Source organism: Perissodus microlepis, chromosome 18 (assembly GCF_051167445.1).
Source record: "Perissodus microlepis isolate ML-2025 ecotype Zambia chromosome 18, ASM5116744v1, whole genome shotgun sequence".
Classification (NCBI taxonomy): domain Eukaryota; kingdom Metazoa; phylum Chordata; class Actinopteri; order Cichliformes; family Cichlidae; genus Perissodus; species Perissodus microlepis.
In genome coordinates, this window is record NC_140478.1 from 2653062 (window position 1) to 2677077 (window position 24016).

At 41.1% G+C, this 24016-nt stretch overlaps 2 protein-coding genes across 4 annotated transcripts; one reads left to right on the forward strand and one right to left on the reverse strand.

Annotated features, from left to right (window-relative positions):
- Positions 1 to 11535: 11535 nt before the first annotated feature.
- On the reverse strand, positions 11536 to 18671 carry atg10 (ATG10 autophagy related 10 homolog (S. cerevisiae)). 2 transcript variants are annotated; one of them, XM_084913177.1, is made up of 7 exons: positions 18579 to 18671; positions 14189 to 14293; positions 13960 to 14106; positions 13710 to 13884; positions 13370 to 13467; positions 13199 to 13296; positions 11536 to 12078 (listed from the first exon to the last, which is right to left on the reverse strand). In XM_084913177.1, exons 1-7 carry the CDS (start codon positions 18654 to 18656, stop codon positions 11958 to 11960), a joined length of 822 nt encoding a protein of 273 aa, XP_084769303.1. In that variant the 5' UTR covers positions 18657 to 18671; the 3' UTR covers positions 11536 to 11957. The 2 variants fall into 2 exon arrangements, with proteins under 2 accessions (XP_084769303.1, XP_084769304.1); XM_084913178.1 differs by having other exon boundaries at positions 18489 to 18623.
- On the forward strand, positions 18169 to 23778 carry LOC146367030 (THAP domain-containing protein 6-like). Of its 2 annotated transcripts, XM_084913180.1 has the most exons (4): positions 18169 to 18310; positions 21184 to 21376; positions 21456 to 21542; positions 21624 to 23778. In XM_084913180.1, exons 1-4 carry the CDS (start codon positions 18231 to 18233, stop codon positions 21834 to 21836), a joined length of 573 nt encoding a protein of 190 aa, XP_084769306.1. In that variant the 5' UTR covers positions 18169 to 18230; the 3' UTR covers positions 21837 to 23778. The 2 variants fall into 2 exon arrangements, with proteins under 2 accessions (XP_084769306.1, XP_084769305.1); XM_084913179.1 differs by having other exon boundaries at positions 21456 to 23778.
- Positions 23779 to 24016: the final 238 nt, after the last annotated feature.

The window sequence follows — 24016 nt, forward strand, 5'->3', positions numbered from 1 at the left end:
TGGACACTGTACTGCTGAACAACAAACAATTATATTGCCATCACTGTTATAATCTTACAGTGACACAAAGTCTCAGATTTAGTTATTCTGAAAATAAGTTTATCAGACCAACTTTTATTTTCAAACACAACAAAGTATAACAGCCAACATACATACATACATACATACATAACTTTGAGAAAAAACAAAAAAAGGGGGAGAGAAGGCTGACACAGGGCCTGGCCCGGTGTTTCTCCCCTCTCTGAATAACACAGCCAACACAACATCATTTTCCTGTTCGTCTGTTTTTGTTTTGTTTTTGTTTTGTTTTTGTTTTTTCTCTTTATGCTTGATTACAGGCTGCTTTGCCGAGGCTGACCTGGACTCCTGCTCTCCCCTCTACCATCTTTGCTCACTCCTCTACCATCTTTGATGTGACCCTGACCAAATGCTACAGCAGCTGGACCCACAACAACAACCTGAAAATGTCAACACTGCTGCAGGAAAACGATCTCATGCAGCGGAGACGGAGAGCGTTAAATCCAAGGCCCGTTTCACTACACGGGGGAGATTTCCAGACAGCTTCAGCTGACAGAGCTCTGACGAGACGCCCATTAAGCCCAGAGGAAAAGTGAGGCCGAGCAAAAGAATGCTGACCTTAACAACTCTGCATTAAAACTGTGCAGGACAGTGACTGACCAACACGGATGATCGGGCAGCAAAAAGGGCGTGCCAGAGACAGGAGGAGTAACTGAGGTCAGGAGGCACCTCAGAATGGACAAAAGCACCAGAAGAAAATAAGCTGAAGGCACAGGTGTCGGGGCTCGGCCAGGAGCTGACCTCTGAGAAGAGCCGGACAGCAGAGCTGCAGAAGGCCGTGGAGCAAAGCAAGGAAAACATCAATAAACTTCAATCTGACGTGTACGGAAAAGACTCTGAGGTTTCTGCCCTCAGTAAGAGCTCAAGGCATCAGAGCAGAAACTGAGCATGGCTCAGGAGGAGCTGGCTGATAATCGAACCCATCAGTCAGGCTTAGAGTCCCAGACACAGGACTTGAAACCAGGCTGGAGCTTGCTGGAGCAGGAGGTCGTCAAATCTGACAAGAAGCTCCTACAGCAGGAGCAAGCCCTGAAGGAGCTACAGAACCAAAAGGGTCAAGTTAAGGAGGAGCTGGACAAGGAGAAGATGCAAGACACTGGAGAAAAGGACTGCCTCAATTGGGGCCAGAACCAGTATGGACAGAACTTTGAGCAGCAGCACCAATGGATGCAAACAGACTGAAATGGAGGGGGGCAGGACCCCAGGGCACGCCTCAGGCCGTGGTTTACCCAGAACACCAGAACAGGAAAGTGATGAACACAAACACACACAAACACACACACATCTACATGCACTGACTCAGAATGAAGAGAAACACACATATGAACACATATGCACTCGTTGATTCACTGACACACACACACGCGCTGAGTCAATTGAGTGAGAAATGACACACACACGCACACAAATCGAGATGCTGATTCAGTTCACTGAGAAGTGATCCACACACACACACACACACACACATGCACACGCTTGTGCAATGAAGAGTGATACACACACACACACACGCTGCTGCAATGAAGAATGCTTTACTAACAAATGCTTATGCTGACACGCAAAATGCTGCACACAAACATCCAAACACAGAATCTGTTACAACAACAAGAAGCCATTGATTGTTTATTGGTTAAATGCATTTCATGTCACCCAGAGGGCATTTGTGTAGATTTAGGGGACAGGGTCTAAGGCAGTTTGGTTATGAAAACAATGTCTGTGCGTGATGTCTGTTTATGGCTCAAGGCCTCGACTGAATTGTTTACTGTGCTTCACACAGCCTGATAAGGAGCAGTGGTACAGAGTGAAAATGATGAATTAACGGTGTGAGCCTTATTCCGGAGCGCCACATTTTTGTGATTGAGATTTAATTGAAGGAGGAACACACTGGAAAAAAATAATAATAATAAAAAAAATAGAGAAAAAAAGGGGCCAGCCCTTGGATTTATGTAAGCATCTCGCGTGTGCTAACACAATTGCCTCAGGCTTTAAAGCTCTGTACGAAATTCAACAACTCAATTTGTTCTCATTGAGATGACACGATACAATCTAATAAGAGTGGTTAGCTGCTGAACTCACGGAATCCACAACACCGCATAAGATTTCAAACTACAGGAAAATCACTGGAGTTATAAGAGGCAGACAGCGACACACACACCACATGCATGCTGTTGCTATTTATTGTGAATTAACCTGTCAAGGGCAAGAACAAAATAATTCTGCATCAAATACCGGAAATCATAGCTTTCCTGTATTTCCTACATTGTTGACATGCTGGTTAGTGCTGTTGCTCCACAGTAAGAAGGTCCTGGGTGCAGGTCCACAGTCTGGCTAGTTTGCAGTGGTTTCTCTCTGGGTGTTCTGGTTTCCTGCCACAGTGAAAAGTCATGCAGCTATTAGAGCTAGGTTAATTGATGATTCTAAATTATCCATGAATGTGAGTGTGAATGGCTGTTTGTTTCTATCTGATAGACTGGTCAGCTGTCCGGGGTGTACCCTGCCTGATAACCTATCACTTTAGGGTTATTTCCCAGCCCTGCTGCAACCAGGATAAAGATAGGAGGATGGTAGTTGTTGTAGACCCATTCAATTTTTATGGTAACCAGGATCTAGACTTTGTTGAACCGTATGCAATATGAAGACAACATGTAGTATTTAAGTGACCAAGTAGAATTTGAATAAAAGTTATTGAATAGTGTTGAAATAAACTGACAGAATTGAAGGATCAAAATATTCCAGGAGCTCAATTTACTCCATCTGAACATGTTTCAATCGTGTTTTATGAACACAAAATGCAGGTTTACTGAATATGAAAAGGTTGTGTTGATTTAACTCAGTTGTTTAAGTTTCTGCCAAAGCAAAACATTTGTGTGCAACCAGTGTCCACTGTTAAATCAAGTAAATCCAACATGCTTTTGTCAGGGCAAAAAGGAGTTACGGTCCCTGTATTCCTACACAATATTGTCCCAGGAGGGAGAAAAACCTTCTGGCGAAGTTTTGGTTGATTTCTGGGTTTTGCTTAACACTAGGTTGATTTCATCAGTGAGGTTTGGATTGTTTTCTTTCTCTAAGAGAGAGAAAGATGGTTTTATGCTTCGACATGTTTGCAATGGGCCCCAGTATTTGTTATTATATGAGTATTTTATTGGTTACATTTGTTTTTGCTTTTGTTACAGTGCACTGAAATAAGAACATCTGAGAGGTGTGATCCACCGGTGGTGATATTTTGGTATCTTGTGAGTTCCTGATTTAACAAATCAGCTCTTTAATCCAGGCCTGAGAGATTGAACTTTAAAGCGCTATAAAATATTCGTACTGAAAACAGTCGCAAAGTGTTTTTCTCCATGATTATAATGGGCTTGGGAGAAATTCACTTATATGGGACATTGATCACATGAGAAGTCCTGAGCCTAAAAGGATTGCAGCGAATCAATCCAGTCAAAAAACAAGGAACTGTTTTCCTTTAAAATGATGACGTCATCTTGCTGGTGAGGGAGGCTCGAATAGCTTGCGCGTGAGACTCCATTATCAGCAACTTCTGGTATGAATGTGTGTGGATGTATGCATGTGGCTGGACTGTGATGGACTGACGACTAAAAGTTTTAACTGATTTGATACTGAGACAAAAACGGTACCGACTTTAGGATTAGTAAATGTCCACAAACAATTCACCCAGCCTGTAAAAGAAGGGTGGATGTTTTGTCTTGCTTTGATTTGTTTTTACAAGAACAGAAGGATGACAGAGACTAAAGGGGGAGGCTGTAGCTTCACATGAGCGTGAACTGCAGACTGAACCCTTTGGTGGCTAATTTTGAGTTACTGATGTTTGCATTAAGAAAATTGTGTTTTAGTAGCTGTGTTTCGATTAATGTATCACATTATATTGTTGGGAAGGTTAAATGCTACAGTGAAGAAAAGGTTTGATTTCACTCATGACTGAACATGTTATTATTAACCATAGCAGCCCACTGTTAAAGTCAATTAACTTTTATAGAGGAAAAAAGCACAAAGCAAAAAAAAAAAAAAAAAAAAACCCTCTATTGATGTCTATGAATAACAGGGGAATGATAGGCTTGTCACATTCAAAATGGAGATATGTAAGGATAAACACTGGTCCCCATCTTTTAGGTCCTTTCATTGAAATAGTCAATAATTGAGAAAAGTAGAGATATAACCGACAGGGGCAATGTGCTGAGAGGTGGTGCTGCACAGGAACAAGAGCAAAAATAAACAAGGAAAAATTATTGTGTTTAGCTTTGATAAATTCAAATTAAAATGTACCATTACACTCAGAGGATCAATATGAAATCAAATATATGCAAATTTTGTATGTGAGTACATGACTGGTGACTGTTCTGTCCTGAGCTTTTGTTTTTACAGCACCCACTTGACCACACCAACAGTTTCTCGCCACCAAAAGGGGATACTTGCAAAGAATAGGGAGGAATATCATGAAAACTGGGAAAGGTAAGCCCCAAAAAGGGGGTGATAACACCATAACTTTCACATAAATTTGACACCGGGGGTCAAATTCTCAAAATTTGACCCCCGGCTTGAAAAATTCTTAAAAACATTTAGAGACAGAGTGGAGTTTTAGATAAATATAATGTACCAAACCACATGCGGACGGAGAGTTGGAATCGATAAGATGGTGAAATAACACACAGGAAAAATATTGACCATGTTGATTATGTTGATTCCAGAGTGCAGAGATTACCTAATCTGACCAGGAAATGTTATAAAATGAATTGTCGGAACAGTCAGCGTTAAAGTCACCTTTGACAGTCCAGAGCAAGGTTATTATCGTTAATAATTCGGTCTAATCTGCTGCAAGTGAATTGGAAACAAAATTTGAATGAATTTAGAACACTTCATACTTATAACACAAGTGATTTTAAGCCATAACTTGATTAGGTAAAGCTATTATGATAATTATGAGCTGCCTTGACACAAAGAAAGTGGAGTCCTTCACCCTGAAAGGATGGAGTGATGCTCTGCCTCTGTAGTCAAGTTCAGACATAGGCCTTAAGCAATCATGAGCCACTAATAAGCGTGACAGAATTCACAAACTTAAATAAAGCACATTGGGTGAGCGACCCTGACAAAAGAAAATCTATGAGCATGCGATAAAGTGGATTTGTTAGAGCCCGTTTAACATTTGCCTTTCAGAAAAATAAATAAATAAATAAATTGATTTGCATTTACAGACACACACTAAAAAAATCCCATTTGACACTGATAAATCCCTGTTCAAATAGAGTACATGTAAACGAAATATCGAAAACTAGAAGTGAAAGAAAAAAACATTTTCATTAACAGAAATAAAAATAAGAACAAAAAAGGAAAACTAACTAAAACTGTAATGAGCGTTCACAAAACTAACTAAAATTAACTGAAGTTATAGCAAAATGTGTTTAGTTTTCATTGAGGTGTGCGTGTCCTACAATAGTCACGGGTCATAATGAAGTTTGGTTTCCAGATTTTTTCTTGCCGTCTCATTATGCCAGCAGGTGGCAGCACGTTAGTCGAGTCGTCTGTGTTGCTGCTCCGTCCACGCGCAGAATCATGTCAGGAAAAGTCGGGAAAAAGCGCCAGAGTCCAATTTGGGATTACTTTGAATATGACTGTGTTTTGGATAAAGCAAGTGTCTTGTAGTAGAAAGAGATAAATTATGAGGGACACTTCTAAGGGGAAAAATCCCACTTTACAAACCTTAAAGTGCACTTGAAAAGCCCACACAAGAAGGCTGACCTGGCTTACCTTGAAAAGGTAAGGGGGAGCACACTCCCCCTCCTCAGAGAGCTCCCCCACTCAACCCTCATCCCCAGAAAACAGAAGCTAACCCCATGCAAGGCAGCGTGATGCATTCCAAGACAACAGGACTGGGACATCTAGATAACTGTGTGAGTCAATTGCCTACAAAAACGTTATCAATTCACTTGAACCAAAATTGCAAACACCCGGTGCTGCAAGAGTTAATAGTCTCAATACCCAAGGATAAGCAGAAGAGCATGACTGATATGATGAAACTGGGATTTTGTTACACTTAATTATTGCAAACACAACTAAAACTATAACTGAAACTGATCAAAACTAAACTGAAACTAAGGATTTTCAAAAAAAATAAATAAAAAACCAGACTGAACTAGCAAACAATTGGTAAAAACTAATTACAACTGACATAAAATTGAAAATCTGAAGTCGAAGCTAAATAAAAATAAAAACTAACGAAAATTGCAAATCTATTAGAACCCTGATCCAGACTAAGATGGCGTTGGACATCTTCAGGGCAGAAAAGGGTTGGTGTGACCAAGGTGTGGTTTGGCTTGTTGTATGTATATTTCGAGATGATGTGGCTCTGGATGGACCAGTTACCAGGGCATGGAAGGAGGACTGACTTATTAAATGAGGAGAAGGAATTTTCTGGGATTGGAGATCCTCTGGGTGAGTGGTTGACTAAAAACATGCATAAAATAAAAGCTATTTTTCATTATTGATTGGTAATAGATTGATAATTGGCCACATTTACAGCTGTATTGACTTGTTGTGGACGTAGTCTACTTCATGTTTAAGCACTCTAATTAACAGATTGAAAATAGAGACATTAAAGGAAGAATATGCAGCACCACCCTATCAGACGCCAGTGGCGATGGGGCTCAGTGATGAATCAGGTGAGCTGGATTCATGGCTGAATCAAAACATAGGTTCCCCTGCTGTGGTCAGTGAGGGAAAAACAGGGGGAAATGAAATTCAAAAGAGGCATGGATAAATGTTTATTTGTGAAGTTTGTAAACGGGATAAAAGGGGGTGTTTTACTGTTATTTTAGCATCAGCATTATTATTGCATCAGAATCATATAACAAGCATTGCATTAATGATTTATTGAAGCTTTTGACATTATACTAACATTTGTGTTCCGGTGATTGTCATACCCTCAGGTTAATCTTCTATTTACAGGTGTCAGGATAATCGTATGATCTTTCATTGCAGGTGTAACCATGATCATCTTTATACATATTGCAGTTTGTTGCTCATTATAGAGTTGTGCTCAAGTTAATAAGGGTTAAGAGCTACAGTCAGCGCGATGTCTGGCTGATCTATGGACTGGAGTGACTTTGAGCATAGAAGGCCGCACGCGCTTACACAACACAAATATCATGCTTTAGCTACGACACTGGATAGGAGAAAGTCTGATACTTTCTGAGAGATGAAGTCACTAACCTTTTCTTTTAATTTTCTAGCTCCGTTGATTTGACACATTGGAATGTGTCAAAAAAGGAGGGGAAGTTGGGTTTTAACATCAAACAAGGGTTATATGAACATTTTTATGACTTCATTTGTGTTTTAATAACTTAGGTACGGTACAGCTTAAGCTAATAGTGACCCAAGAGGTCTCCGGACCTTTTTTAGAGAACCAGTGAGAAGCATAAATCATTTTTCCATGTTTAAGCATTAATCATTGAAATGAATTGAATAGCGTTTAGAAGATAAAATGCCTGTGTTCACGAGAAGCTGAGTACCACACTGGAGAGGAAACCGTGGGACAGTAGGCGGAAGGAAACACATGAGTGGTTTTAATAATTTCTTACACACCTTGCAAATGTGCTTATAAGGAGTTGGCACTTGGTCTTTTGAAGGTCATAAGCTTCGTTCGGCGTGATGGTCCGGACTGATATATTGCAGGTATTGACTTTGAGTGCAGAGGGCTAAATGCAAACACGCTTACACACACATAGGATATGATTAGAATAAGTTCCTGGGACATTCTGAATATTCTAAACCAATTCTGAATCACCAGAAGGTCAGTAGATAACAACAGTAGATTATTAGGGCTAGGCTGAGAGGTGTTTTGGTCTTCTGTCTCTTACAGAGAAAGGAACAGACACCAGACGAGGTCACAGATATACGAGGATCCTTCGAAGCAGAGGCAGACACAGTGACTGCCGAGACACCAACTGGGTCCAAGTGTCATGGCGTTTGGGCTCTGATAAGTCACCTCAAAAGGATGGATCCCATAAACACAGCAATAACCATGAATGGGTTGGCGGAGATCCAGGAACACCAGACCAACGAGGTTCGAGAGGCTCTTGGGCAAAAGGGGGACACGTTCCTGTTCCTTTTTCTGGGGAATACACGGGATACACAGGACCCGAGGATACACAGATTGTTGTTTGACATCGGGGCAGAATAATCCCCTGATCTGTGCAACGACTGAAGGGTTGTCTAACCCCTGAGGTTAAAGAAAGAAGAGCAGTGGATCACCCAACTGGAAGACACTGGTGGCTGCAGCAATAAAATAAAGGCTAAAAGCTCCTCGGACAGAGGTTCTAGTCTGAGTACGTCTGAAGGGTATAAGGTAGCACCAAAATAAAGCTGTGGGAGAACTGGGGAGTGTCATCTGTACCTGCTACTGTTGGAATAATAGTTCTTCTTGCACCTGGACTGCGCAAACACAGAGGTCATCTCACATATGGTTCGCCCAACAGGGGGACAAAGGGCCTCAGGCGTAAGAAGAAATGAACCCGGCCGCATTGGACTACAGGGTGTAGGTGTGCTCTTTATTCTAAAGAGCACAAAAGGGGGAGTGTCAGATTATAATATTATTTTATGCCATGTTAGACCCTTAATTAAAGATGGTGAATTATTATGTAGTTTTAGTTTGCATTATTCTCCTGAATTAGAAGAAGGTGATAACTATTGCATTTGTTAAACTGATTTGCATTACATTAGACTGCTGGTTTATTGTGAATGAATGATATTGTTTTATGATGCATTATACTGCTGAGTTATAAGAAATACTGTTTGCAGAAAGTCATCGCCTTATTTGTCTGATTAGAAGAGAACAGAACACACTGGAGTTTTCTGCCCCATCTCAGCAGGAGCAGATAAACAGGGAGCCAAGGTTGTAGCTTAGGCACTGTGTGAGAGAAAGGATGTGAATGTTTAGGCTTTTATGATTAGGTGGGGGCCACTAGAGGCTATAAGAGTTTGATCAATGCTCCACCATTTTGAGATCTGATGCTGTCTGCGTACGGTGTCCATCTCCCACGCGTGTGATCATTAAAATCATCGTTTGACTCAACCCGGCCGGACCAGTGTTGTTATTGTGGTTTTTCCTCTTGTATCCATCCCCAATATTTGAATCTGTAACAATACACACATATATATACACACACACACACACACACACACACACACACACACACACACACACACACACACACACACACAAATTTAGACAATAGGATTGTGTTTTATGTTACCATTCCCTCCAGTTGGACTCGCATTGGTTTGATGTTTGAAGCCACTTAATATGAAATGAAAACCTCCATCATGTGCATCAAACATTAAAAAGTAACAAACCAGTTTTGAAAATGTACGGATTCGATAGTACAAATATTCATGTAAAAATGTAGGAAGTAAAAAGTTGTTCAAAAACCAAAAAGATACCTGAAAATTCTCCTCAAGTACAAAAACAAAGTACTTGTACACACACACACACACACACACACACTCGGTTGTTTTCTAATTGTACTGTCATGTAGAGTAGAGTCTGATATATAGTTGTGGGTTTTCTGTATTTTTGTATTTCCACTTAGTTTTTTTTAACTAAACAATGACCTGGTTTAATATGTCTTGTTGTTGATCTGACTTTGCATTTAAATCATTTTAGAAACGGTTTAGGACCAGTTGATTCTTTTAAATAGCATCCTCATATGCAAACCATTAAAGGTGGTTGGGTGTCATCAAGGGGTGTAGGCTAGATCTCCTGAAAGCTGCACGTTCAGTCCTGTCTAAGTTTACATCCACAGTCACAGTTTGTATTTATGAACATTGCAGCATCTAACCTTTGGATGAATTAACTGGGATATGTGCATTACCTGTAGATTAAACAGAATATAAAAGAATTTAAAATGAGCTTTAAACCTTCCCCAAAGGTTGATTCTGTTCATCTGGACGTAGCGTTTTGTGGGAGAAACGCTTCGTCACTCATCCAGTGACGTCTTCAGTCTCAGCTGACTGCAGGTTTCCAATCTTATAAACAGTACATTTGCATAATGACTGAAACCAGCCCACTGAAGGAACAATGGGCTGGGAGGTCAGTTCCTTTAACTGACCTCCCAGCCCATAATAATGAAAACACAGATGACATCTGACCAGGATTTTTACATTTAGTCTTCAGTATGAGGTCCATTTTGATTTGTTTGAGTTTAGGTACCAAAACTACATCATTCGGCTTTGGAAAATATTTTGAACTGGGTTCAGACACAGCCATTTAAACCCTTCAACACATTCAAGAAAAGTCCATTCTCTTTGATCCTACTGATCGGCAGGTTAATGGATCAATCACAGGCTGTTCTGGTAAAGCGCTTTGAGTGCTCAGAGTAGAAAAGCACTATATAAGAACTGTTCTAAATATATTCAAATTTTGATAATTATCAATACAAATTTATATACTATGCCATCCAGAGACCTGAAAGCGGCACTGTTTAGTGCACAATGAGAAGGAAATTTCCAGTGAGATGCCATTTGTGGTTGTCTGTCCTTTCACAGTGGGTTTTAGCCTGACATACACTTTCTAATTATGACGCCTTATTTATTCATCGTTATCTGTTTCTTATGTCATGAACTGGCTCAAAGAAAGCAGGAGACTGCAGGGTTTACTTTAATATTGAGTCAGCAAATCAGTGTATGCTACTCGCTTCAAAGTCCGACACGTTTTAAAAATGCTTTAATGCTTTACACTTCAGTGTACACCATTTTAACCTGCCTGTCACTCAAAGTACTCGAGTTTGCTTTACAGTAAAAAATGCAGCATTATCTTTGGCAGTATTCCAGTCGTCCTTCAAGTCAAGACCGTAAGCAGAACTACTGCCTACCACCTACGTCATCAACAGCATTATTTACTCTATACGGTCCACGCTTGACTGTGCATCTGAGAAAACCGTGATGATGGCTTGATAGTATTCTTACTTTCTGGAACACTAAGCAGCAAACAAAAAACCTTAAATTAAATAGAACTTGAATAGTTACATAATTATCATTAAAAGACAAACTATTTATTGGGAAAGGTGTTCTGCACTTGCACAGATGGATTAAACATTTCCCATGTCACGTGATAATGTATATCTATAACAAAAATATCTTACAGGCTACACTGATGTGGCTCTGTTGAAAACTCACTGTCATCAGCTGACCATATTACTGTATTGACTATATTTAAAAGAATCAAATGTTGAACTGTTTTCCCACTCAGAAAGATTCTCTGTGGAATACTCGGCCACGCCCACTTGTTGGAGATTTCCCACCAGGTGTTTCTTTCAGCATTAGACAACTTCTCTTGCCTCTCCTCCAACTTCTTTTGAAATGTTTTGCTGGTATAAAATGTACAAAATGCATTTCAAAATGGTCTTGATTGGTTTCAGTTAGTTTTTGTATTATTTCAATGAGGTCTGCAAATCCCAGGATTATGTTTTTATTACATTTTGCACAATTGAGTCTAAATTCTAGCACAATATGTATTGTATACATTACATCAACACAAATATTAAATGTATTAATAGCACAGGGCACCTCTCCAAAGCATGGAGTTGGTATTAAAGGATAAAGAGCATCTCACTACGAGTTTAAGCCGCCATGTGCAGCGGCACTGATTCTCCATGTCTATGGATCTGTAGTGGAGAGATGGGCCGCGATTCTTCTGTAAGATATTCCATGTTTTGATGATGGAAGTGGAGAGCGTTATCTAACACTGGTCCAAACTCTCCCCGGACGGGGGAGATGTCACTCATTTGCAAGTCTTCCCTGCAAAATGTCGCACACAGAGTCGCCTCCCGTCTCCACGGTGCTGCTCATCAAATCTGAAGCAGAGCGCTGTAGCTTTAGTCAGGCTCACTGCTGCTGGGAGAGGACGGATGGAGCTGGGTGCAGTACTTCAGAGGGACGTCCAGACCCACCACAGGACCCACCACACTGAGCCACAACAACACATAGTTCACTGGCCTGCCCACACACACACACAGACACACACACAAATATGTATGAATCCAGCTTTTCAAAAAACAGAGGAAGCAACAACTGCATCAAAAAGAAAACTGCAAAGAGTCACGATGTAAAGAGTCGACAGTTCAAACGTTTTATATACTGGGACAACAAAGGAATCAGGTCTTTACCAGGTTTTAAAATGATTTAAATACAGACTCGGATAAACAATAGAACATGAGGTATTATACCACGCTGTTACTTACTGAACAAAAACTAATCCAAAACGCAGAAGCAGAGATGTAGACAGCAGGACTGTATTTCATGTTACTGTTCTCAGACTGGTTTGATGTTTCACGGCATGATCGTAGTGATGTTAAACTCGTGTGCATTAAACACTGAAAAGCAACGAGACTGTTTTGAAAATGTAACGAGTTGAAATTACAGATATTCATATAAAAATGAAGGAAGGTGTTAGAAAAATAAAGAAAAAAAAAGTACAAAAACAAAGTACTTGTACACACACACACACACACACACTTCTGTATTTCTGCTTAGTTTTGTTAGTTCCAATATGTCTTGTTGTTGATCTGACTTTGTATTTAAATCATTTTAGAAACTTTTTAGGATCAGCTGATTTTCTTAAATAGCATCTTCATATGTCACCATCAGAGGTGACAGAGGGTGTAGACTAGATCTCCTGAAAGCTGCACGTTCAATCCTGTTCAAGTTTACATCCACAGTCACAGAGTAACAACCAAAGCTACGAGTGGACAGCTGCAGAGTCCTACGGTTCCCGAGTTAATACTTTGAACCAAACTGACATTCAGTTAGTGAAAGCAACAACACGGTCTACGTGTCGGTGTGACACCATGTGTGTTGATGTGATCTGATTTTGCAGCAGCAGAGTTGGTCTTGAAAAAGTGTCCAAGTTTGTTTTTTGAAATGCAATCCAAATCCAACCAGGCTAAAAATATAAAATTCGAAACATGCCACAAAAGCCTGAGAAATATTTTAATACAGGAGTCAATGTTGCCGAGCTGCTCCAGCCTGATCAACAGAGCAACACTGAACACGTTCAGCCGCTCACTGAGCTACCTCAGAGTTTTACATTAACAGTGCTGTGGTTCAGCGACCCTACCTGGGCTGTTCCTGAGCCTCCTGCAGCACAGGCCTCATGAACTCCTCCGTTCTACAGGGGTGGAGCATAAAGAAAGGCTGACCCAGCAGAGGATGCTCCTGGCACACAGACACAAGAGTAAGTGGACTGTCAGGAGAAAAGTAAAGATAATGATGCCGAGACTTCCTTTACCTGTTGAGTGATTGCAGTCAAAGGACTGTTCTGAAGGCAGTGTCTGAAGTTTGGATGAACAGAGCTCCACACGTCCTCTAACATCAGACTCTGACCCTCTGACAAAGAAGCAGAGGCAACAAGGCTGAAATCTGATTAGCAGTGCAAAACGGGTGAGTTTATACCACAGGGACCTGCTGAGGGACTACCTCCTGCCACAGTCAGGGATGCTGCGGTGAAACACAGCCAACATCATGTTGGTGCCGAGTGGCAGCAAAGGCAAACGCTGCGGTATCCTGCTCAAACAGGAGGACACGGGGGTAGGTGTGTGTGTGCAGTGGCTGCCTTATGTGTAACTAACCCAGGGTGAAAGCTCTGAAATACAGCACAGGAGCACTGTAGCTGCAAGAGTACAGGATGTGATACTCGTACTGAAGCACGTGGCTGCTGCCTTCGGACAGCACGCAGACCGCATCGTCCTCATCACCGCCGTCGCCTGTGATGCCGTCAGAATGAAAACGGGTAGCAACAACAGGCTGTGGAGGAAGAGACACATTTAGTGATATTTAGTGGAGAGACAGCTGGAAAATGAAGCGCTGTTCAAGTTTCACCTGCGTCCTTTCCTGTTGCTGCAGTTCTTGGATGGGGTGAGCGAAAATGGGGGAAACTGAAGCAGCTTCCTTCTGTTTCTGTGCATCACAGCAGTCAGCTACGACTGACCTGAGAACAGTCTTCCTGAGGTAGCCTTCTTCTGAACCCTGTACCAAAATCAGACTGCCTTTAAAGCACAGCTCCAGGCTGCTCATCAAGATTAAGATTGAGAGGACAGGGCCTCCTCACCTGGACTGCCTCCCAGCTCCAGCCATCTCTCAGATGCTCAGACTGCTGCAGGAGGAGCTGACAGCAGGAAAAGAACTCCTTTTCATTCAGCGCACACCCACTCATCTATGCAGAGGACACACAAAAAAACGAAACAGTATTTCATGTATAGTCAGACTGTGGGTGCACGTGTGCCGATATAAGTTAGGTGCATAAATATTAGGACCAAGACAACTGAGATGCAGGTGAAGTGCAGCCTTTCAGCTTTCATTCAGCAAGTTGAACTAAAAGTTTGCATAAAAATATTAGTAACTAAAGCATTTATTTAACACAATCCCATCATTTCGATAGAAGATAGATAGAATAATCCTTTAATTGTCCCACAAGGGGAAATTTGGTTGTAACAGCAGCCAGAAAGACAAATATACAAACAAAGAGTACACAGGACAGAAACATACACAATTTTTCTTACATATTTACATTAAGGACAATGGTTACTATAAACAGAGAGTACTGTACAGTTATTAAATTAAATAAAAATAATTACAGGTAAGAGGCGAACCAGGTTGTAGTGCGAATTGGTTAATTAACTAACTTATTGCAGTTACAGCGCAGATGTGAACATCTATGATTGTTGGGAGCAGGTCTGATTGTACAGTCTGACAGCTGCAGGGAGGAAGGACCTGCGGAAACGCTCCTTCATGCATCGAGGACGCAGCAGTCTGTCACTGAAGCAGCTCTGCAGGGGCTCAAAAGTAATTGGACAAATCAAATAACTGAAAATAAAATGTTCATTTCTAATACTTGGTTGAAAATCCTTTGCCGGCGATGACAGTCTGAAGTCTTGAACTCATGGACATCACTAGATGTCCTCCTGACTCTCCCAGGCCTTTACTGCAGCAGCTTTCAGTTGCTGTTTGTTTGTGGGCCTGTCTGTCTTCAACACGTGAAACACTCAACTGGGTTAAGATCAGGTGACTGACTTGGTCATTCAAGAATATTCCACTTCTTTGCTTTAATAAACTCTTGCAGTGCAAGCTGTCCAGCGTTCTTCATGGAACACTGGATATGGACACGCCTTACTCATGGAGAGTGTTGTTCACTTGATTGGCTGTTGTGAAGTCTTTTCTCAATACCATGGTAATGATTCTGCAATCATCTGTAGACGTCCAGGTCTTTTTGTGTTTCTGACTTCACCAGTGCTTACTTTCTTTCTCAGGATGTACCAAACTGTAGATTTTTCCATATTGTAAAGACATTTCTCAGATGGGTTTGTTTTTGCAGCTTCAGGATGGCTTGTTTCCCCTGCATGGACAGCTCCTTTGACCACATGTTGTCTGCTCACAGCAAAATCTCCAAATGCAAGCACCACACCTCAAATCAGCTCCAGGCACAAGGACATAACGAAGGAACGGCCCACACCTGCCTGTGAAACAGCCTTTGAGTCAACTGACCAATTACATTGGTCCCTTTAAAAAAAGGGTGGCACATGTTAAGGAGCTGAGATTTCTAAACTCTTCATCCAATTTGAATGTAGATAGTCTACACATAATGTCCACGTCCATTATAGAACTATAACTGGAATATGTTTCAGTAAACAGGTTAAAAAACTAAACTTGTGTCAGTGTTCAAATATATATGGACCTGATTGTCTTTGATTTTTCTTAGAAATGGAGCTCATTTTACGTACAGATGCACTGACCTCATATTTAGATGGAATATTGCTTAAAGGCAAGATGACTCGTGTATTTCATCCTTGCTGCGATAGCGTTTTTCCTACGTTTGCATAAGTGTTTAAGTTGACTGCTAACTGTGAGTTACCAAACCTAAATGCGCTCACGCTAGAGATGCTCTTCTGCTTTTTCACTCCCTCTTGCTCATTATGGTTGATGCAACAGTTGTTGGGACACTTTTATTACACTCACAGTAACGTAAAGCATCGTCTTAAATGATATTATCAATTAATAGGGCGATCGTGGCTCAAGAGTTGGGCGTTCGCCTTGTAATCGGAAGGTTGCCGGTTCGAGCCCCGGCTTGGACGGTCTCGGTCGTTGTGTCCTTGGGCAAGACACTTCACCCGTTGCCTACTGGTGGTGGTCAGAGGGCCCGGTGGCGCCAGTGTCCGGCAGCCTCGCCTCTGTCAGTGTGCCCCAGGGCGGCTGTGGCTACAATGTAGCTGCCATCACCAGTGTGTGAATGTGTGCGTGGATGACAGGTTGTGTAAAGCGCTTTGGGGTCCTTAGGGACTAGAAAAGCGCTATACAAATACAGGTCATTTACCATTATCCCTTATTTTCAGGGATCCCACATGGGAGGTGAAGAACCACAAATTGTTCATAGTTAAAGCAAAGTTACGTGCTACATATCTGTATGCATGCTCAAACAACTGGGTAAGTACATCCCAGAAAGTTGATTCTTTTCATCTGGATGCAGCGTTTTTGGTGGGAGAAACGTAATGCAAGCTCTTACAATGCAACCACAGCATTGTAAGAGCTTGAAAGTACCCTTAGTGCACAACCAGCCAAAGCACCACAAAGACTGCGGGCGCGACACGTGATGGGACACAATCAGTCTCCTCAGACCGTGACCTGTCCTGATGATAAGAGGGTTGTATGAAGGTGTTAAAAACAGAGCCAAAGGGTCTGACTGTCCAAGGTGGACAGCTGTGCAGGTCTTGGAGGATCCTCTGATGTTGGTGTAAACCTGATCCAGTGTTTTTCCATTCCATGTTCCAATGGGAACGTTTTTGTGGCACTTTGGTAACACAGACTTCAGGTTTGTGTGGTTAAAGTCCCCCGCCATAATAAAGGAACTAGCCGGAAGTCTTGTTGTTTACTGATGGCATTATGCAGTCTACTCACAGCTAATTTTGCACTGGTCCATAGATGACTGTACACAGCAAAGACAAACAGTGTGCTACGTTCATTGCTGAGATGAAAAGGTGTCCATTTTGGCAATGTGAACTCCGAGTCTGTGGAAAATGTTTTTCTCTAACAGCGACATCAGTCCAGAAGTTGTCTTTCAACAAATGCACACACCTCTTCCTTTGTTCTTCTCAGCCTCTGGTGTGCAGTCCACTCTGTAGACACTGTGCCCCTGTGTTTCCACAGCTGCATCTGGGATGTTTTTAATACAGCCATGTCTCGGAAATTATTGTTCCACACCTGTCACTGACAGAGTCTCAAATCATCCGTTTTGTTGAAAAGTGAGCGAGAACAGGCGAGAACTAAACTGTGCCGAGACTAACGTAGCCCGGCTCTAATCAGAGAGTGTGCAGGTCCAGTCGGTTTTGATTCCAGGGCCGAATTTCTAAAAAAAGAGATTTAGCTTTGAGGTGGATCAGTGTTCTTTTTTGTACTGATGAAAATGAAACCCTAAAACATTTTTTTCCATGCCCTATCACACAATGCTTTTGGTGTGACATAAAAAATTGGATTTCTCTAAAAATGAATGATGTGCCACCATTTGAACGATATGGTTTTTTATATGGATCATCTACTCTTGGATGTCTCTGTCAGAGATATTTACCCAACATGGTATTGAGTAAATATCATATCCATTGTGCTAAATGGAGGAACTCTAAGCCTTCTTTCCCTGGTTTTATTAATGATTTTAAGTTTTTTTTTTCTTCGCTTAAAAAGACAAAAAGCAAATACGCCAAAAACTTTTACCAGGGTATTGCCCATCTCCTGCTATTCTAAATTTTGACTTATTTTATGTTTTTTGTTTCACTACTCCCTTTTATGCACAATTTAAATGCCTGCCATGTATCTTTTCTGTTTTTTAATTGTACTTTTTTATTCATTTACTTTTCTGTTATTCCCCTGATGCTGTATTTCTTGTACTGTTTCTAATTTTCATTTGTATTATTATCCGTGTTATCCTCTTTGAGAGTTTGTATTTTGCAATTGCTCAATAAAAAAAACCCAGTGTGTTTTCCGGATCACGTGACCACTGCCTTCATGACGATTCATACGTGGGTTCCTCATCCGGCTCCTGAGACGTGTTTATACCGCCGCCATATTGCAACGGGGTTCTTCGGGTCAGCCCAAAATAATAGAACATGCCAGACTTTTGTGCCGCTCTCGGGTGCTCTAATCAAAGGAACGCCAACACCAAGCAGCAGGGAATAACTTTTCACAGGTGAGCCGCTACAACACTACTGTTGTACGAGCATAGCATCTAGTTATACGACTATTAGCGTTTCTTCACACAGCAGAGTGTCAACAGCTTTAACAGTTATTTAACTTTAAGCTGCCAAAATATTAAAGCGTCAGTGAGGCTGAACATGGAAGCTGTGAGTCAGCTGGGTAGTACTGACCCACGGCACGCGACGGATGCGTTATCTGTGGTAATGTTGCTCCTGTGTGCGGGTAGAAAACGGCTCCAGTTTATTTCATCTCGCACTCACCAAGCACAGCACTGCGCGAAGGGTCCCGTACGAAACTGCCACATCCGTTTTACGACAGTTCCTACCGCTTTCTGTCATGGCACCGAGTGACGTTGCAGCAAACGTATTTATTATTTATGCCACAGTGATGTGCGATACCACTGATTTCCTTAACGATCCGATACTTTGTACAGAAACTTAATGTGTGATTTAAATTCCTAGTTTCATAACGATCACAGGACATCAGACAACTTGTCCTTATTGCTTAATTATGAAGAATTATCATGTAGAAATAAAAGCCTGAAGTTGTGTGTTAACTGACGTTATGTGAACACGTATATCGTGTCATTTAACATGTATGTACTTGCCTGGACATTTCAACAAAAACATTCTACGGTCACACTTTCCCTCATCCACGGTAGTGCTGCGCCACACTACAAATGTTGGTATCAATCCAATACCAAGTAAATACAGGGCCACTATTTCCGATATCCGTACCAATAATTGTAAGTTATTCAGGCAGCTGAGTGGGGGAGAGTGGTGTGCCATCACTTACGAGATGAAGTCTCAATTTGCAAATTCTGAGCACATTTTATTCACCACTATATCACTGCCATTGTTACTTTGCATAATAATTAGTTAACACAACAAAACACACCTTTCAGCTTTTCATGTGTTTTGAAACTGGGGTTTTTGGGGACCTGGAATGTAAATGTTTCTGTCTCTAAAGCACACAAAAAGGTTTGGAAATTTTTTGTAGTGCATGTTTGAGGTTTATTTTTTCAAAGAAATAATTAACACAGTTCAGCGGGCTACATACTGAATTTGAAGGATAAAAGCAAAGCTGAATCGATCCACCCTCCTCTAACGTTTACGTTGTAAAGTGGGACTACAGTTTTTCTTCAGACAACAAGAACAATGAATTGCATGGCCTTCTAAAAATGATACTGGAAAAAAATAATAGCTGATTTTTGAATCTAGTAAGTTCAGGTAACAGATGTTTTCATGTACCTGTATGGAGATATTTCCCTATTCAAACAACAGTGCCCACTTTGTCCCAATGCGCCTAAACAAGAGGAAAATGCTGCTCATTTGTTTCAGGCAATCCAGCACACCCAGATCTTTGGAGTCTCAGCTGCTGGAATAGTTTTTGATCATTTCAGTTTCTTCAGATGTTAACTGTAATTATTAGAGAGATTATTATATTTTTGTCACCAGTCTTCCTTGAATACTTGAGATAAAAAAAATCTAACTTTAGTGCTTTGTATGTTAGAACTTTACTCTTCTTATTGACTGAAGCACCAACAACAGCACAAGCAAGCTTGGGCCAGGGGCTAGTTACGTGGTGCAGACGGGGGGCCTGTGACTGCCCCTGGCATGCTTTGTGTTCCCCTGCTGAAGCATGAAAGAGGCTGGGGGTTTATGAGTCGTGGTTCAGTAGAGCATGCCTATCCTTGCAGTGGTTTGTAGCCCCTTGGATGTTGATGTGACTCACAGCCACAGGTTCAGATTCGATGGGGGAAAACAAGAGACAGTTCATCACGAGAATGTGCTGAATTTCAGATCTTATCTTTCAGATATTAAAGTGAACACGAAGCTCATTTTCCACATTATGGTCATTCTAGGAGCCAGAAAAGAGAATTCTCCTGGGTAGGGCTGCTCGATTATGGCAAAAATGATCATCACGATTATTTTCACTGAAGTTGAGATCTCGATTATTTGACGATATTTATTTAACAACAACAATGTGTTGAATAATGACTTTAAAGATTGTCAAAAAATAATATAAAATAGTGTGCAAATACTGATAACAGTGCAAATGTTTGCAATATAAAAAATAAATGAAAAATGTAAACATCTATGTTTAGTGAACTTTGCAGTGTTGCTCTGTGGTGCAGCTACGACACAAGTTTACACACTATGTCTACTTGAGCCACGTCTGACTCCGCGAACCCATAATGTTTCCACACCACTGAAGTTTTTTTACCTCTTTTCAACCAACGGCAGTCACTCTCCTCTCCAAATAACTTCTGCTTAGCTTTCCGAGCTTCCCTCAGGTCCTCTTAATTGTTGTGACACGTGTTCGAAATGCAGAGAGGTGCGCTCGATTTGCCACACGGAGCAGCGCGAGTGTAAAGCACGAGGGAGGGGCTAATAATCGGCTCGGTCATTTTTAATGATCGTTGAAAGCCCAGATCGTAATCGAGATTAAAATTCGATTAATTGAGCAGCCCTACTCCTGGGTATGCCCACTGGGTAATGACTTGCAGCCAATCAGTGCGCAGTGTCCTTTGTTTCTCAGTCAGAACCAGCACTTCCACACGGTCAAGGGAAAAACGGCTTAAGGCTCCATAATGGGATATGGTGTGAAGATCCAGATGAACACAAAAACAGGCAGCTGTGTTGAATCAGCAGAGCTAACATGAAATGAGAAAAGCTGAGAATAGTTCATTAAAAGGAGGACAGGGTGCATCAACATGTGGTTGTGTGTATACAGCGTTGACTTTGAAGCTCAGAGGGGGGAAACCTCTGAGTTCTGAGGGACCACAGTAGTGTACTGTGTACCTTGTTGCTACAGACAACAGGACTACATGCTGTTCTCCTCATAAGGGTCTTATCTCTGTAGGTTCCCGAAGGACAAAGTTAAAAGGCAGTTATGGAAAATGGCCCTGAAGAGAAGAGACTTTGAGCCAAATGACCGCTCGGTTGTCTGCAGCTGTCATTTTAAAGCAGAAGACTTTGACAGGACTGGACAGACAACTCGTATAAGAGAAGGAGTGATCCCATCAGTTTTTTTATTTACAAGACATCTTGGCAAGGTGAGTATCACATATCACAGGCTGTGTTGAAGCGAGTGATAACTGTGAGGAAAACTTTTTGCACTCTGAACCTTCCCAGGAACATACTGCAACCAGAACAAGCAGGACCTCTCAGAAAGCTGCAGAAGAACCCCCACAGGTGCAGGCTGTGGAGCAAACAGCATCTGTGAGTGACAGCTGCCGTTTACACATTCTGGACCTTCATCAGTTAGAAAGCCACTTTTCATTCAGTCGTAATATTTTTCAGGATCATCAGTATGCTCTAGACCCAGTGCAAGTAAAAAAGCGGTTAAATGAGGCCCGGGAGAAGTTGGAAGAATTGCGTCGGGACTTAAGAAATGCTAAGGATCGGGAAAGAAGGCACAAAAAGACAGTAAAAAGCTTGCTGGAGGATTTGAAACACAAACACATGCTCTCAGAAGAACTGCAGCAAAGACTGGATGATATTCTGCTTGGCTAAACTGTGGCCTCTCTTCGTCTCTCCACTGGCCTGCGATGTTCCTAAGAAAACAAAAAAAACGTTGCTCAGATTTGATATTAAAGTTCTTAAAAAAATAGTGTTTCCGTGACAACATATGGGTTATATTAGTGTGATCCTTTGTAAATGTTCAAAATAAAATCTATAACACTTTCTTAAAAACCATAACAAGTGAAGTGATAAACAGCGATAGAAGTTTATCAAACATAACATTCATACTGGAAGCAAAGGAACCTCTCACTCATGTTTCATTAAGTGCTCGTCAGCAAGCAGTAGACCAGTGCATCACCTGAGAGCAGACCAATGTTAACTGCCACTCAGGAAGCGGTTCCTCAAAGACCGCTTTGTTCAGTGTTAAGAAGCATCCTTCTGGAAGACTTCAGTTGGGCTGCTTTGACTGACAAACGTAGCAGCACAGGTCGCTGTGTGCTGCTGTTCCAGGTTTTAGAGCAATGTAATGCAATTATCTGACAAATAATCTGACAAATAATCTGACCTGCTGTGTTGTGGTTTTAAGGCCTGATATTGCACATAATCTAAGTAGTCTTGCAGACACAGCATGCTAACGATGTCTTAGTCAGGAGCAGAGATGGGCAGTAACGCGTTACTGTAATCTGATTACTTTTTAAAGTAACGAGTAAAGTAAGGGATTACTATTGCAAAAACGGTAATTAGATTACCGTTACTTTCCTGTAGGAACGCTGCGTTACTGCGTTACTAAAACTGTGATTTTTTTTTTTTGCGAGAATGTCTCATGACAGTGACGTAAGCGAGTGCGACGTTCGTGACAACAGCTGTGTGCAGATCAACAATGGATAACATATCGAGTGCGGGAGAGAGTATGAGCATGCAGCGTTTAAAGCGTGGAAGTACTGACCTTACTTTGAGTTTGATTCCATAAAAAGTGACAAAAACATTAGTGTCCGTTGTGCGTGGGAAGAAAACTTCTTTTTACAGCGAAAAAAACCCCTAAACAAGCACCGAGTGCACAACGACGTAATGGGAAACTCACAGAGAAACTCGCGGATTCTTCCACTGACCGCTGCGGCACACCTGCACCAGGGTAAACCTCCGCCTACGCCTCTCCTGCTTTACAGGTGAAAATAGAGCAAAAGGACCGCTGAGTCTTTGACTTTATTTATTTTCTGCTGTGTTTTACTTGCATCTATTTGAAAGAGTGAGTGTTAACACAAAAAATATTTTATTTTATGTGCTGGAATGTGCAGAAAATAGGTTTAAATGTTAAACTAATTTCTTCCAGTCAGAGAATGTTGCATATAATTTAATTTATACTTGATGCATAAAGTTAAAAGATTAAAACTAATAAAACAAGTTAAAAAAAAGAGACTTTTTCATTTAATTACATTTTGTATGATGGATTATGCAGAAAAAGTAGAATTGGGCTGAAAGATCTATCGATTTATCACCTATTCAGGTTGTAAATCGTGTTTTTAAAAAGTAACTAAGTAACTATGTAATTAATTACTTTTGAAAATAAGTAATCAGTAAAGTAACGGGATTACTTTTTTGGGGAAGTAATCAGTAATTAGTTACTGATTACTTTTTTCAAGTAACTTGACCAACACTGGTCAGGAGCCTCTAAGATCCACTCCAGAAGGCTCGGCTTGTATCTCATGGCAGAGTTGTGTATAATCCTGCAGCTTTTTACTTTCACATTAGATTTTATGTGACTATTATCAATTCTTTCCCGTTTTGTTGAACTATTCCATTGTCTGCTACACAAACCCAGATTCTTAAGCATTAACAAGCTGTTCTTTTAAGCTTGGTTCATGCGTGTTATAGAGCTCAACCTTCATGCAGCTCCTCTGCAGTAACATTAAGCACACCTTTGATCTCATGAGTATTCAATCAGATCTCGAGACATATTTTTGTACTCTTACAATAAATCATTTCATCTCTTGTAGTCACTCCCATTTATATTTATTTAAAAGACCAGCTATATCATTTATGAGTTGCTAGTATTGAACCGATCATTGTAATACTTGAAGTTAACAACCTTCACCTTGAACGAGTTCAGTTTGTTTCTGTAGCACCAGATCACAGCAGTCGTCTGTGCCAGCCCAGGTTCACGTTTGGACTGAAGAGAGCAGCCACTGCTCAGGTTCCACCATCTTAGTTGAACAGGTCAACACTTACAAACA